Below are 16,616 nucleotides of genomic sequence, written 5' to 3' on the forward strand. Positions count from 1 at the left end.
TTGCAGTATCCCTACCCTCCCTCCTTCCCCTCTTATCAGCTATGTTTCCCTCTCTGGATGGCAATGACTTGGCATTGCCCTGTTAGGACTGGCTCTGACTGGGGCCTTCAGTTCTGAGGGCTGGTGCATGCTGACGTCACTTTTATGGTCCACGTACTCTCGTGTAGACCTGACATCTCGCGCACCTAGGAGGGACTGAGAGCTTTTGGATACTGGCCATACATACGCAAGACTAGAAGGGTAAGCCCATATGCAGAATACTGCAACACAGGAATAGTAGGACATCATCCTTTATTGAAATACACAAACAAGCGATCTTAGTCGAGTATAATGAAAAGCATTAAAGTCATTCATTAATTATATATAATCAGGTTATTTGGAGCAAGGGAGTGGTTACAGAGGGTGGCTCTGTTAACAGCATTAACTCACTAACAAAATGACTAATTCACTAACAAAAAGATTTTCCACTAGACATCTGTCACAATAAATATTAGTAACTTATAAACTGAAACACTTAAAGTTCGCTTTAATACCAAATAAATACATCAGATTTGTGTGCAAAAAACATACATTAATGAACATGTGTAGAAATCTACAAGTGAACACCTAAGTAGACTGAAAACCATAGCTATAATTGCCAAGGTGGAAAATGTTAAAAATAAAGCATTAAGACCCTGGGGATCTGTTCAAGTGTGGCATCTAACTAAGAAAGCACTTGGTTTAAATGAGTAAAAGTATTAGAAAACAGCACCAATGTCAGTTCCTTTCATTGTAAAATATTTACAATGTTTGATATTTATTTATAACAATATTCCCATGTATAACATTAGGAGGTAATGTCTGCATTAATCAGTCCCATACCAGTCTTTTAAACAGGGGGCAGGTTTCTGAGTTCTAGTAGTATGCTTTTATGGAGCAATAATAATTAAGCCCTGTTTTTTTTTTTTTTTTTTTAAAGAGTGTTTAGTTTCAGCTGCCACGGTAGCTCAGGTTTTTCCAAAAGATTAAGGAAGTCTCCCCTCCAGTTCCAAAAGGTCCACACGATCAATAACTTTAAAGTTAAAGCCAGTGTGTCTTTTGTAAAGCTGGAGGTGTCACGCCGGTGCATTTTTCTTGCACTTGGCTCTAATTTCAGAAAGATGGCATGAAATCCTTTCTTTTAAGTCTGTTGAGCATTTCCCCCACATAAAATTCTTCAATCACTGCAGCTTGCCCTGTAAACCACCTGCAATGAGTTTAGTCACCTCCTGCACTGATTTTAATTAGTTTCTTTAAATAAGGGCAGAAAAACATGTCTCTCTCCTGTATGTGCTGACAAAACACACAGTTGGCTCCACATTTATTGATGTATGTATCCAATGGTGTGGGCATACCTTCAACCCAACTCCTGATGGTTCTGGCTTTCCTACACACAAAGGAGGGAGCTTCAACAAGGATGTCCATTAGATATGAGCTTTGAGTAACTGTCACCCAATTCTCTCTAATAATATTAATGATGCTGTGACAGTCAACAGTAAAAGTCGAGATACAACTGTCTTTAGATTTGTTGCCCATAGATTTCTTTAAAACCCTCCTACAAGGACTGTTAAGTGCTGGAGAATTTGTAGTTTTTAGTTCAATTATAGGTACCAGAACACTTTGCTTTCATATCCCCTCACCAAAAAATCATTTTCAAGACAATTTAGGCTCTTAAGGAAGGGTTCCATTTTCGTGGTGATCCTGGCCAACCTGTACCCTGAGACTTAACATTATATTTTGTCCTGGTGGGATGCAGACACTTATTATGTAGCAGGAAATTGACTATGGTAGGTTTTCTGTAAACATCTGTGTCCATTATACCTTGGTCCAAGTCTTTAGTAATCTGTATATCTAAGAAGACTGATGAGGTGAGGATGTGCGAAGAGGTGAAAAGCAAGAAGCTGGTGGTTTGATTCAGATAGTTGATAAAATCTTTTAATTTAGCACTGTCACCTTTCCACACAATACAGATGTCATCAATAAAGTGCAGATACACTGTGATATATTGCATGTATTCTCTGTTAAAACCATAATCCTCCTCCCAAATGCCTACGGCCATGTTGGCTAGGGGCCATAGCTGCCCCCATGGCTATGCCAGTCTTGGTTAAAGGAATGAGTTTAATGCTTTTATTGCTCTTAACAATACCACCCTGTGTAAATACTCACTTGCTCCAAATAACCTGATTATATATAAATAATGAATGTCTTTAACGCTTTTCATTATAATCAACTAGGATTGCTTGTTTGTGTTTCAGTATAAAGGATATTCCATTTTAACAACTGTGGACTGCCTACTATTTTATTATTTTGTAGTATGCATTTTAAAGTTTGATTTTCTTAGTGGAATAGGTACATAACATATTTCAAGGAGTGAACTTCATACTCTCCACACTGCGAAGTTTCTGCTTGGTTTGTTTTTGACCCAGTAGAGGTTGCATACTGGGTTTTCTTAGACTTTGAAGGATACTATGGATTTTTCTTTTTGGAAATGTTATACACAAATACTATTAAAAATTGTTTTTAGTTGCTTTTTTCCTTTTAGTGTCCTTCTAAACATTAGTGACAATGTGGGATATATGCTTTAAGTCCACCCATAAGTTTAAGTTAACAAAAGTCCAATCTTTCTCAGCCAAATTTTCTTGCAAAGCCATATTTCATAATTGTGATTAGTGCTTTATAATCTCACATTTATTCACTAATTTCAGCATTGCTAGGCTTCTTGTTGAACTCAATCTCCCAACACCAGGCAAGTCAGTGGCATTCTTGATTCTTTTAATCAACTCCTGTGGTTTCTCTCTCTCTCTGGCATTTTTGTTTGGAACACTGGAAAAGGTTTCACTGGCAAAGTCTATGAGCTTTATTGTCAGAATAATGAGAAGCAGAGCCGCCTCCTGTTTGATGGCTCACTTTCTGTTGGAAAAAAATTGTATTTCTTCCTTAGCCAATTCTGCATCAAAAAAGTATGTGATCCTCCAGGAAAAAATATTCTGAAGACAGCTGGATAGTGCAGCTTGAATCTCACACTTACCTCTCAACTCTCCCTAACTGCTGGGATAAATTTGCTTCTCTTCTGCCTGGTGTACAGTGAATAATCATTTTCCGCAAACACACTATTTCCAATTTTTAATACTTTTCCCTTCTGCCACAGCTTTGTTAGGATCAGTTTTCTGTTGTCATGACTGCATCTTTACTAACACAAGTCTTGGCTGCTTTCTCATGGCCAGGTTTGTAGCATACAATCAATATACCTTCGCAACTAAAAAATCCTTCTGTGGAATACCAGGTCCAGTTTCACAGTTGTGCTTTCATAAAACAAATACAGTCTGTTCCTTCCAGTTTTCTCTGGTACAGCAGAAAATCTCAGGTCTTCTCTGTGCACACTGTCTTTAACTTTACCATTTTCTGAAGCAACGTCTTGATAAGTCTCACTCAAGTCAGCCTTTTCTTCAATTCATTTTTGCAGTTTTATCGGTTCATCTGAATAGCCAGTTAAAGCTTCTATTTTTTCCAGCCTTTTTGTTACTGAGTTGATATACTCTTTCAGTGTTTCATTTATTTTAAACACCTACTGAATGCAACTGACTTCATTTCTGCATAACTTACTGAAAGCCATACCTTGAACCAAAGCTGAAGCTTGAACTGCTTTGTGTTGAACAGATGCAGGATTTGTCCCAGTTAGTGTTTTCTCTTCAGCTTTTGTAGTTCATTTTCTTTCAGGTTTTCTAAATTTCTTCTTTTCTGGCACAAAGACGGTGTACTTACTAGCTAGTAACTGAATTTTACTCAAGCTGGCAGAATTACTAGCACTTGTTCTCAGTTTCTTTTTTTATACTGAAAGAGCTGAAATTAAGCTGTTCATCAGTGTGCAGAGATCTCGGAAGTTAACAGGCAACATCGCCCTTGAGCAATACCATTTCTACTCAGCTCATATTCTTACAGCTGGTCTTCGATAAGCTGGCATGCTGGGTAAGAATAAACATTCTGGAATCGGGTTACATGGAAGGGGATGTCCATATCTACATGTTCTTTGTTACTGACAATTATGAAGGGAGATAAAGAGACAGATCCATCCCTCCAGCTGATGCCAGTGCAGAATACGTTGAGTAGGGCTTCATGGTGTTGACAACCCAAAGGTAGACCATGAACTCCCTGCTGCTGCCATGGACCCATTCCTTTCAAACCTTCCTTTCAAATCTTGACAGTTACCCTAGGAATTTAGGTTTATCCCAGTTCGAATTTTTTTGCCCTTGGACATACTGAAATTACAGATTATGTGAGCTCCTTTGAGACCCTGAAATAGGGCAGTGACAAGATGGAACTTCTTCCTAATAGTAGAAAGTTTTTGCCCTCTTCCTTCATATTTTCCAGATATCCTTTCCTTCAGGGTCAAAGAATCAGGGGCCCTAAAAAAAGGCAGTTCACAAAGGTCCCTTAGGGATCATTGGTGAAGCAGTTCAAGTAAGTCAGGAGTGTTGGCAAAAATGTCGGATGCTGCAGCTCCGGTGGAACCTTAGTTATAAGCTACTCTGATCTTGAGGCTTGAAACAAGTTACAACTGCCAAGTTGGGCATCACACAACTGCTCCAGCTACTGGTGAGCCACACCTATCAAGATGCCACAGCATTCAGTAAGAACGCAGAAAACATACACTCCCCTAAGGTGGTCTGTGTCTCTGGACCCAGATTCCTTAGACAGGGATGGATCATCAGACCTGCAAGAGTCTGATCCTTTAATGCTGCTGCTGCTGCCATGTCAGTCTGTAGCTTAGGAGCTTCCTGTCAAAAGCTCCAACCTTTACAGGCCAAAGCAGAAAAGTGTGTTTCTCCTTGGAAGAGCAGCCACAGTGTCATGGTTTTCTTGTAGCACTGGTGGTCGCCTTTAGCATGTTCAGGAATCACCCAAGAGGACTGTCCAGTGAGCTGTAAGGCCTTCTACAGCATTCTCAAAGAAGGGGAGGGGGGTCTGTGGGCCATCACCTACAAGACCTCCTTTAACCCACTACTGTCAAGGGGTGATGATGACAGGAATGGCATCTTCCTAGTCATCAACTTTTGAGATGGGAGAATCAACAATGGCAACATGTTATTTCTTACATGTAGCCTTCCTTGTGACCTTTGGCGTTCACAAATCTGAATACTATGACAAAAGTGTACCGGCTTACATGACACAGATATGCTGCAAATGGACTTTGGTTCCTTCTGCAGTACTGTACGAGAATTGGAGCCAAGGGTTCCTGAAGAGGCTGGTCTACCTACTGTGATTATGCAGGCACTCAGGTGGACACACGTCATGGGAGGTCATTTTGCAAAGTAGGTGCTGTTCTTTATGTCATTAACTTCCACTGTGGGAGACCTGCTAGTGGAATTAACATGTTTCTTACATGCAGTCTTCCTCATGACCTTTGGAGTTGGTGAGTCCAATGGTAATGAATACTTATGTGTTGACAACATGCAGGAATGTTGTAACTGTCATGCATGAAAACTGGAACAGTCAAATGATCTAGAAGAGCCTTTGTCTGCCTACTGTAACAGATGTCAACACTGAAGTGGGTATAAATGTCACAGGATGCCACTGCAAGGCTGGCATTGTGATTGACAGTATCTGCAGACCTGGCACTGAAAACCTAGTGGGCCAGCCCCAACTGCAACAATTCTGACATCCTGCACTTAAAAAAAAAAAAAATCATCACAACCTGTTGAAATTATGTATAAAGCTTTAACACCAGTGGCATAGTCGATAGAGCAATAATTAACACTGGCAGAAGGAACACTGACAACAGCATCAGAAGGTCTTTGAACACCAATATCTTGTCAGTGGATTGGAAACCTCAAGACCAGTGCCAAAAGTAAAACCCAGTGAAGAACATTTGAAAGATTTACTGGTAAAACAAAGGGCCCTATACTCAAGAGAAGGGAAAGGAGCTACAGACAGCTTCTTCAGAAAAAAAGTGTACCCACGAGCATGGGATAAATTCATGACAAAAAGATGAAGAATGTCTCCTCACAGCTAGTCCAGGGTTGAAGGTAAGGCTCAACTCTCGTAAATCAATTTCTTCTATCTGATTAATGGCATGGAGATGAAGATCTAGTTTTATACTCTTTGCAACGTCTAGCAAAGGATTACAGAGGCTTTGAAGAACACCAAAATCAAAAGAATAAGGTCTAAGGGTCACAAAGTTGCTCTCAAGTCTGAAGACTACGCATATAGCTCAAGTTTATTTTTCAAATTGCACAAGATATTGAGAGCAAATGCTTGACAGAGTTATTGCACATACTGTGCTCTTCCCACAGATAAAAACAGAGTGGTGTTTATCTTGTGCCATAATCTTATCCCAACACAAACTGTTTAAAATCTCTGTGTGCTGTGACTGAAATAAGGGGAAGTAGCACACCTTATAGAAAATGCTTCACAGAGTAAGAAAATATAATGCGTGTTGTTACACACACATATATGTACATATATAAACATACACTATATGGGTTTATGACACTAATAATCAAATGTAAAAATTCCAAACACATTAAAAACTGTTTTTTGGGGGAGGGGGGGTAGCCCTCTTGTACCCCCCCCCCAAAACAAAACATGGAAAACTGCATCTCCAACACATCCTAATAAAACATACCAATTCAGAGACTGCACTACAGTGGAGAAAGGGCAAATTCCCCAATCCCTGCTCTTCCGTGTTACAAAAAAACAGCAATTGACAAACAGATGATTTTCAATTAGCTGTACCGGCTTTTTCACTTTTGCATTGAGTAGTGTAGCTAACACAAGGTAATGCACAGAGCTTAAAAGATAAATCCACACAACATGTATGCAATATCCCTAGAGAACATAAAAAGAGCAGCCCTACAGTAAGAATGCATGAAAGGTATTAAATGGACTCCTCCTGATTCACCCACAGCAATCTCAGCAAATGCAAGCCTGTTGCACTGATTCACAGTAACTTAATAAAATAATCCTTTCACCAGAAAAAGAATGGTGGCAAATGCTAGCTAACCACATATTTCTAGCTCATTATACACAAAATTAAATACAGTACCTTTCAAGCTTTACTTCTAGTTCCACCCACTACCTCAGATGCTGCTCTGCAAAGTGGCAATGAATTGTGTCATCCTTTTTGCTACTGAGCTCCCAGTCTTTCAGTGCGTCTTTCTATGTTCTGCTGATTAACCAGCTTTTATTTATCTGATTTTCTGTTCATACACTGCATTAATACAAATACATTTTGGCCACTTTTCTCTTCCTCCTGAAGCTGAGTTATGTAGCTGTACTGCAGGCAGCAGTGCTACTGAGCATAACCTGAGTTCTAGTAACGTCCGCGTATCAGAAACAGCAACTACATTCATTCCAAATCAATGCCATTTATGCCCTTTGTGAAGCTTCCAATACAACAGTGATTATAACCATCTGTGCCACTAAGTAAAATGTGACATTTTTAGACTGAGAAGGTCACTGCTGTCCCACAATACAAACAAGAGAGCTTTTACTTCCCCTATTAGTAGTTCTGCACCGAAGGAGTTGACATAAAACAAGGCACTTCAAACACATTGTAGCTCGTTTATTCTTTTCATACTGTGATATCAAAAACATAATGTTGTAAAAGTGTCAAAATACCTTCATCTCTTAACGTGAAGCGACCCATCTGAGGAAAGTCTTTGAATGTTTCAAGGCAGATGGTTCCTGCTGTTCTTAAACGTGCAATGCATACTTGATCTTGTTTCACAAAACGGGGTCTCGTTTTGCTTTTTTCTCCTGACTTTTTGTCTACCAAGCAGATTAAGGCCTGCAAAGAGGGAAAATAGAAGTAAAAAAGGAAAATGTGTACACTTGACATTAGCCAAAAGGCAAAGAGAGAAGGAACAAATTCAAACACACTATAGAGGCAGCGATCACTATGTTAAATTACTTACTGGCACTACGCAGCCAATACATTTTTGTTGTTAGACTTAAAAAAATCAACATCAGTTTGAGAAGATCAAAACAACTGAGACATGGACAAAAGTGAGCACACTTAAGTGATCAGTGAACAACATGGGTCCTGCTCAGGCAAAAGCAGCTATATCCTTATACCTCCAACAAGATGCAACAATACACTGTTGGAAATGCAATGCCTTAAATTAGTGGATTAAGGATCCTTTCATCAGAACTCCAAGGGGCCCCTTCCTAACACGATCCCATGAATTCCAAAAATGTTCAAAAACAAAAGCTCAAGGCCAACAATCAAAGTCGCATCAGTGTCATAAACACAGGTTAACGGACTGCAGGGACAATGTGCACTCAGGTTGCAGTAATGCTGGGATTGGAAGACAGCAGCACTGAAAAAAGTGATGACAGATGGGTAAAATATGAATGGTTCCCCGCAACCCAAAAATGCACCATCCTATACTTCAGATAAATTTATAGCATCTGTTGAAATCTAACAGCAGTAATACGACAAGTCCCTCCTCCACAACCAGTTAAAACAGCTGTATTAAAAACAAGGTCCTAAACATTTAACTGAAAAGAAAGTAAATGAAAAACTAACTACAAGGTTCAAACAGGTCTGTTTCTGTACTGGCTGAGCATCCCACTTCTGATAAAAGGTGCTCCTACCCAATTACTAATGCAGGAAAACCTCTGCAATGATTAAAACATTAAAAACTCCGGTATCTCAAATGGCATTACACAGTCACAAGGGTATGACAACTACTTTGCCAGATTAGTTTTTATCCACAAGAACTTCATTCCTACAGCAAGCAATTAATGTGCAAGCTCAAATCTTTCTACATGTTGACAATGTCAGATGTCTGTTGCTACAACTTAACAGGAATACATCCTGTCCCCTTTTCCTAAAGGTTTGCATAATGTGGGCCAGACTCACTTCAGCAGTCTGCCAAAAAGGTCGAGGTAAGCTTTTAAGTACTTTAGAGCTACACAAAGTTTTATACTTTTCACACTGCAATGCTAAAAGAACCATAAGCCTTGTTGAATCTCTCCAAGCTTTTTGGCTTTTTTTTTTTTTTTTTTTTTAATACCATGATGGGAATGGAGCCCATTCCTAAGTCAGACCATAATTAAACTTCACAAAATCAGCTTTGCTTCTACCTTTGAAACTTTCTAACTTACGGCTATTACAATAGGAAGAAAAGTTGTGTAAAATCTAACCATAATCATAAATGGCCTTTTCCATGTTGCAGTATTCTGTACTCTTGGGTTACCTTCTCTTGCTACCCAAACGTCCGGCCAGTATTCAAAAAGTTTGCAGTCACTGCCAGGTGCGTGGGATGTCTGACGTGGCCAGAGGTATGTGGGCCATAAAAAAGATGTCTGCATGCACCAGAGCTCAGAACTGAGCACCCCAGTCGGACCCCAGTCCCAGGCCAAACTATGCAAGTTCATGCCATCCAAGAGCAGCCAAAAAGTGGACACGCAGGGAAAAAGGGAGAGAAGGAATGCTGCAACATGGAAGAGAAGGACATCTATGGTTATGTTAAGATTTTACACAAGTAATCTATGCCCTTCTATTCCCATGTTGCAGCATTCTGTACTCTTGGGTGAGTGCCAAAGCTCATTGTGAGGTAGAGGGTGGTGGCTGGGAAGAATTCTCCAGAAATCCATGGAGGACTGCCCTGGCAAATTCTGCCCTGGATTTAGAAATGTGGTCTAACTTGTAATGCTTGCTGAATGTGTGGTCAGATGTCCATGTAGCTGCCTCTAAAATGGTGGCAGTGTCTAATCCTTTAAAGAAGGCTCCTGACGAAGCCATGGCCCTAGCGGAGTGTGCTTTAACTTTCCCCAGAGCCCTGGGGTGGAAGGAGAAAAACAACTGGTCAGAATTTCTGATAAATTTAGTCTTGTCTAAGTAGAACCTGAGCTATCTGTGCACATCAAGGGAGTGTAACACTCTCACTGTCACTCTGATGGTGGGCAAACAAGCTTGGGAAGTGAATAGCTTGGTTTAAGGAAAGTTCATTGACCACCTTGGGCCTGAAGGAAATAATTTATCCTAACAGTTACCCTGTCTTTGTGGAAGATGAAGAAAGGAGGAACGGCCATGAGAGCTTGCAACTCAAACTCTTCTGACCAAAGTCAAAGCCACTAAAAGTACTGTTTTCCATGTGCAGTGCTTCAGAGACGCCTCGGAGGCCAGTTCAAAAGTAGGGAGGCGTTAGCTTCTCCAAGACATAATTCAGGTCCCAGGGAGGAAAACAGGTTTCCTGGGGGGCAAACTGGAAGCCAAAGAGGGGGTTCTTAGAGGCAGGAAAGCTGAAATTGCAGCCAGGTGAGCCTTAACAGGAGTACGCTAACCCTGTCTGCCGAAATTCTCACAAGTAGGATGGTATCAAAGGGACATCCCCCTGAAAGGGGTCCAACTGTCTTTGAAGACACCAGATGGAGAATCTTTTTCATTTAGATATACAAGATCTCCTAGTATTAGGTTTCCTGGACTCCTGCAGGACTGTGAGCACTTCCTCACTGTACAAGTGTCTGTAAGGGATCAGAATTCCATCACCCACAGGGTGAGGTGTAGAGACTTCCAGTGTGGATTATTAGAGATACCTTGTCCTGTGTGAGAAGGTCCACTCTGTGGGGTAACATGTGGTGACTGCCCTTGGCTGAATGCAGGAGAAGGGGGAACCAGTGTGTCTTGGACAAAAAGGGGTCACCAGCAAGATTTTTGGTCTGTCCTGCTGAATTTTCAGAAGGACTTTTTGAAGAAGTGGGAAGAGGGGGAATGCATAAAGAAACATCCCCTTCCAGGAGACTGAAAAGACATCCGTTGCCCTCACCAGATAACTAGGCAGCCTGGTGAAAAAGGCTGGAAGTTGTCTGTTCATGGGGGAGGCAAACAGATCTATTTGACGTGTACCCCATCTGTGGACAATGTCCAAGAACATATCCTTGTGGAGCATCCATTCGTAGGATTATGACACGGACCTGCTTAAGGTGTCTGCCTGATAATTCTGTTCTGAACGGATGTACACTGCTCCCACACTAGAAGAGCTAGCCTGCATAGCAAATATGATTTTGTTCCGCCATGCTTGTTGACATACCACAGCACTGTAGTGTTATCTGTGAACAGTTTCAATGGGCCTTGTTTCAGTGAAGGCTGAAAGGCCTTCAGGGCCAAAAGTATTGCTCCAATCTCTCTGACATTAACATGCTCCTGTTTGGAAGAATCCGACCAAGTACCCTGGACCCTTAGTGAGCCCATGTTGCTCCCCACCTCAGGTCTGAGGCATCCGTGTACATTTCCTGCACTGGGCAGGGGGACTTGAAAGGTAGGCCTGGATTGTTGTTCACCTGATTCAGCCACCATTGAATCTCTTTCTTGAGGCAACGTAAGAAGAGGAACTTGAATTCCAGAGTATGAGAGTGCTGAGTCCATACGGATCTTGGGTACCATTGTAGCTTTCTTATGCAAAGTCTTGCCAATGGTAGCATGGGAATGGTCAAGGCCATGTGGCCCAGGAGCCTGAGGTACTGCCTGGCAGTCAATTCTGTGCCCTGAAGGACAGCGAGCAGGTACTGCCTTAAGCTTTCCACCTTTTGGGGAGGTAGGAAGGCCTTCATGACATCCGTCCAAATTCCGCACCCCAAGAAGACAAGGTATTGAGAGGGGGTCAGGCTGGACTTGGGGTAATTTATCTTGAACCCCAGTGCCTGCAGAAGGGAGAGAGTGGTCTAAAGATGGAGTAGGAGGGATTCTTTGCAATCCGCATCAACAAGCATGTCTAAATAAAGGAAAATTTGAATGCCTTGGGTCCTGCACTTCAAGACCCTCGGTGCTGTAGAAAGACCGAAGGGCAAGGCTGAGTAAGTACAGTTGTGTACACTTACCATAAATGTAGATGTTACAGTGTATTCACTGTTACAGTCATTACATCTGTGTTTATCTGCTTGCAGGTTGCCCTCAGTCGGCCTGATTAACAAAGTCTTGGGTCCTGCGTTGGTTGCAGTCCCTTCTTCCATGACGTCAGGGGTACAAAACATCCAGCCGATGCCATTACATCAGTTTTTCTTGCCCCAGATGTCAGGTGCCCCCTAATGGGAAGCAATTAAATATAAAAGTACAAAGATATACCTCCAACAAAAAAGCAAATACACCAAAAAGGCTTTTAAGCATAGTAAAGGAATGTAGAGGTATAGCCAAAATAAGTTAGGGGGCTGGAGGGAGGGTAACCAGGACTGCAACAGTGAATACACTCGAACATCTACATTTATGGTAAGTGTACATAACTGTACTATGTTCTTACTGTTTCACTGTTGCAGTCATTACATTTGGGTAGATTCCCAAAGCTATGGTTGGGGAGGAGGAATTTAGATAGCATTAGGGCCAGCTATAAGGCCCTGCAAGACTGCAGTGGCAAAGCCAGCTCTGGATTTAGAGAAAATTGGCAAATGATAATGCTTGGTGAAAGTATGTACAGAACTCCAGGTAGCAGCTTCTAGGATGTCCCTGGTAGGGACGCCTCTGAGAAAAGCTGTAGACGAAGATGCAGCCCTGGTGGAGTGAGGTCTGATCCCCTGGGGGATGGGTTTTCCATGGTGCTTATAACAGAAATTAATGCAATGGCTTATCCATTTAGAAATGGTTTGCTTTGAAATAGCCTTCGCCTCTGCCCCTGCAGCAAATGCCACCAGTAGTTGTTCAGATTTCCTTTGAGGTTTAGTCCTGTCCAAGTACAATCTAAGTTGTCGGTGCACATCTAAGGAATGCAGTATCCGTTCCCCTTTATTCTGTGGATTGGGAAACTAAGTTGGAAAATTAATGGACTGATTAAGAGCCACACTGGATACCACCTTGGGCATGAAGGATGGAGTGGTTCTGAGGGACACCCTGTCTGCATGAAAGATGATGAAAGGCTCCACTGCCATAAGGGCCTGTAATTCAGATACCTTTCTAGCTGAAGTGATTGCTAAAAGGAAAGCTGTTTTCCAAGAAAGAAATTTTAAGTCTGCAGTAGCAGCTGGCTCGAAAGGAGGTAGAGTGAGTTTCTCCAAGACAAAGTTAAGGTTCCAGGCTGGCGTTGGAGCTCTCCTGGGTGGTCTCAAATTTTTGGCCCCTCTGAGGAACTGCTTGAGCAGTGGATGAGAGAAGAGGGGAGGTTCTGTGTTATAATGAGCTGAAATGGCTGAGGCATGGATTTTAATGGAGGAAAAAGATAGGCCCTTGTGAAGCATCTCAGTTAAGTATTGTAAAATCTGAGGTAAATTGGGCGCTGCTGTGCTCATCCCTTGAGAATGGTTCCAGGCACAGAATCTTTTCCATTTTTCAGCATAATATTTTCTAGTACCAGGCCTCCTTGCCTCTAAAATTATATCCATCACAGGTTTGCTGAGGGATGGTAAAGGAGAGACTAAGTAATTAGCCAAGCTGCAGGGTTCAGTGTTAGAAGCTGAGGGTGCAGAATCTAGTTCTCCTGCTGAGGCAGCAGGGAAGGAGTCTGAGGCAGGTGCCATGGAGATAACAGTGACACACTGCGCAGGAGGGGGTACCAGTGTTGGCGCGGCCAGTCTGGAGCAATCAAAATCATCCTTGGCTTGTCCGGTTTGATTTTTAGTAGTACTTTGGAGAGCAGAGGCAGAGGGGGGAAGGCATAGACTGATAGTTTTTTCCAGCTGAAGGACAGAGCATCCACTTTCCAGGCTTGTTTGTGGGGAGTCCTTGTGCAAAATTTGTCCAATTGGTTGTTCTGGGGAGAGGCAAACAGGTCTATATCTGGGCTCCCCCATTTGCTTGTCAACATGTTGAAAATCCTTGGTTCCAGTTTCCACTCGTGTGGGCCCATGAGGTTTCTGCTTAGTCCGTCTTCCAGTGTATTTAATTTTCCTGGCAGGAATTCAGCTTGTAGGTGCACTTGGTAGCTCAAAGCTGTGTTCCACAATACCATGGCTACTCTGCAAAGGGGGTAAGAATGTGTACCCCCCTGCTTGTTTATGTACCACATAACAGTGGTGTTGTCCATCTTTACCATTAGTTGTCCTGGAAGAATGTGGTCCTTGAAGGCTGTCAGAGCATTCTGTACAGCTAACATTTCTTTTTGATTGATATACAGGTGCATTTGACTTGGGTTCCATCTGCCCTGAATGCACTTCCCTGTCAGGTGAGCCCACCATGCACAGTCTGATGCGTCTGTAAGGGTTTGGGCGGCAGGTAGTCCCTTGTTTTGGTGGTAGGCCTCTGCCCACCAAAGGAACTCTAGGCAGAGGCAAGGTATTATAGGAATCATTGTTTCTAGGTCTTGAGAATGTTGACACCATAGGCTTTTTAGATACCACTGTAGTTTTCTCATATGCAGTCTTGCATATGAAATTAGAAGAATGCAGGAGGCCATGAACCCCAAGGCTTGCAGTATTTGTCTTGCAGACAGCAGGGTTTTTGTGGCCACTTGTTTGAAGTAGGTTGTCAAATGAATTTGTTTCTCTGGCATGAGGTAAGCCATCCGGGAAGTTCTATTCAAGCTCGCTCCCAGGAATATAATTTGTTGACAGGGTACCAGGTGTTTCTTTTCTTTTATGGTGTACCCCAGACAAGTTAGAACCCTTTGTACAAAGGCCAGAAGATTCAAAAGTATGTCCTGGCTTTCTGCCTGAATTAGACAATCATCCAGTTACGGGTATATTTGAATATTTCTTTGCTGCAAAATGCAATAACTGGAGCCAAGCACTTTGTGAATACCCTGGGCACAGTAGATCAGCCAAAGGGCAGTGCAGAGAACTGATAGTGCGTGTAGCCTGCTTTGAAGAGTAGGTATCTTCTGCAAGATTCCCTGATTGGGATGTGCAGGTATGCTTCTTTTAAATATAGAGTTGCCAACAAGGCATCTTTGCCTAGCATAGGAAGTAACTGAAGAGTCAGCATCTTGAATTTTGGAATCTCCAAAAAGGTGTTTAGAGTAGACAGGTCCAGGATAGGATGCCATGAATTGTGTTTTCTGGATAGCAGGAAATGTCTCAAGTAGAAACCTTGTCCCTTTTCCTCTTCTGGTACCAGCTGAATAGCCCCCATGCTTGAGAGAGAAAGTACTTGCTTTTGGGCCTCTGCCCACTGATTTGGGGGTAGGTCCGGCCACCCCCTTGTTGTTGGCAACGTGTGGAAGTGAAATCTGTATCCCTGGGACACTATTTAAAACCCATTTGTCCTGGGTAATGAATTCCCAATTCTTTGCATTTACAGCAATCCCCCCCCCCCCCAAAAAAAAGGGGCAGTCAGTTGATAAGTGCTTGGAAATTTTAAAAGGAAGTCATTAAGACAGTTTACCATAGTAGGGGTCTTATTACCAGATTTGGGAGTGGAGGCCTCCCACTCCTTAGTTCTGCGTGTCCCCTGGGGCTGAAACCTGGGTTTTTTGCAGTGTCTGGGTTTGGCTTGAGAAGACCTGGAAGGGGCTGGAAAGGACCAATTCTTAGTGGGCCAGTGCCTACTAAATCTAGGAGGCTCAACTTGTAAAAAATCTTTAACAGTTTGCATAGATTTAGCTTTATCTTCTATCTTTAAGAATTCCCTCAGTCTTGTTGCCAAACAGGTGGTCCTGATTTAAAGGAGCATCCAACAATTTATCTTTAACATGATCAGGCAAAGATTGCTCCTTAAGCCAAGCATGCCTTCTGAGCACAGACCCAGTAACAGCAGCCCTGCAAGAGGACTCTAATGAATCAAAACCACATTGCAAAGTATGTTTTCCAACTTGTTCAGCAGAATGCATTAAATCCTGTAATTCTTTATTTTCCACACAGTCAGGAATCAACATAATTTTCTGTTTAAGCAGTCCAATAACATGTTGCTGATACTTTAACATATGAAACTGGCAGTTTAAAGCCCTAATGGCCAAGGTTGCAGAAGTGTAAGCCTTCTTACCCCATCTATCCAGCGCCCTGGAGTCTCTATCAGAAGGGGTAAAATTTTTAGCAGTAGATGCCTTAATGCCCTTGGGCCCCTGTGAAATAGTCTCTGGATCTTCAACAGGATTTTTAAAAAGGAACTTGTGGGACTCAGGGACCCTGTAGTACCGGTTTCTGGGAGCAGGAGGCAGGGAATCAGGGGCCAAACTAGATTCCGAAAAAGCATCAACAATGTCTAGTACAGGAGGAATAGCTAAAGGCCTATGCTGAGGTAGGAGAAGAAATCCCTAAGCCTCTTTTTTGAATCAGAAAAATCCTGGCTTTCCCAGTGGAAATGTCTCCCTTAAGAGTATGTAAGGTTTCCCCAAAAGAAAAATCCTCAGGAGGGGAAGCAGAGGGAATGGAGTCCTCTGCATCAGAATCTTCATAAGTAGGTAAGGGCAAATCCAGATCATCAGAAGAATCAGAAAAAACAGAATCCTGGATCAGAAGATTCATAATCAACTTCAGTCCTAGGCCTCTTAGAAGAGAGGGGGGGGGTTGGCTACCCCTGATTAGAGTTATTAGATCTTCAGCCATTCTTATCATTTGTTTTGTAGGCATAGAGGCCTGAGCATGTGGCCTGGGCGTCAGTTTTTTAGGCATGGATCGAGATTTAGGCGTAAGTAAAGAAGGAGGCATTGGTTTAATATGCAAGTCTGTAGGCCTGAATACACAATCAGTAGCTGGTGCCTGCACAGTGGCTCCAGACCCATCCAAGGTAGAGACAT

At 42.3% G+C, this 16,616-nt stretch overlaps 1 protein-coding gene across 2 annotated transcripts in view; it reads right to left on the reverse strand.

Annotated features, from left to right (window-relative positions):
- Nucleotides 1–16,616, reverse strand: part of GSPT1 (G1 to S phase transition 1) — a 960,922-nt gene that overhangs the window by 43,140 nt on the left and 901,166 nt on the right. For both annotated transcript variants that reach the window (XM_044089181.1, XM_044089179.1), the window contains one exon: nt 7,636–7,804. In XM_044089181.1, coding sequence (XP_043945116.1) covers nt 7,636–7,804 — 169 coding nt within the window. The remainder of the gene's footprint in view (nt 1–7,635; nt 7,805–16,616) is intronic.

The sequence above is a fragment of the Protopterus annectens genome, chromosome 12.part0, assembly GCF_019279795.1.
Source record: "Protopterus annectens isolate FY-2018-M chromosome 12.part0, PAN1.0, whole genome shotgun sequence".
Lineage (NCBI taxonomy): Eukaryota > Metazoa > Chordata > Ceratodontiformes > Protopteridae > Protopterus > Protopterus annectens.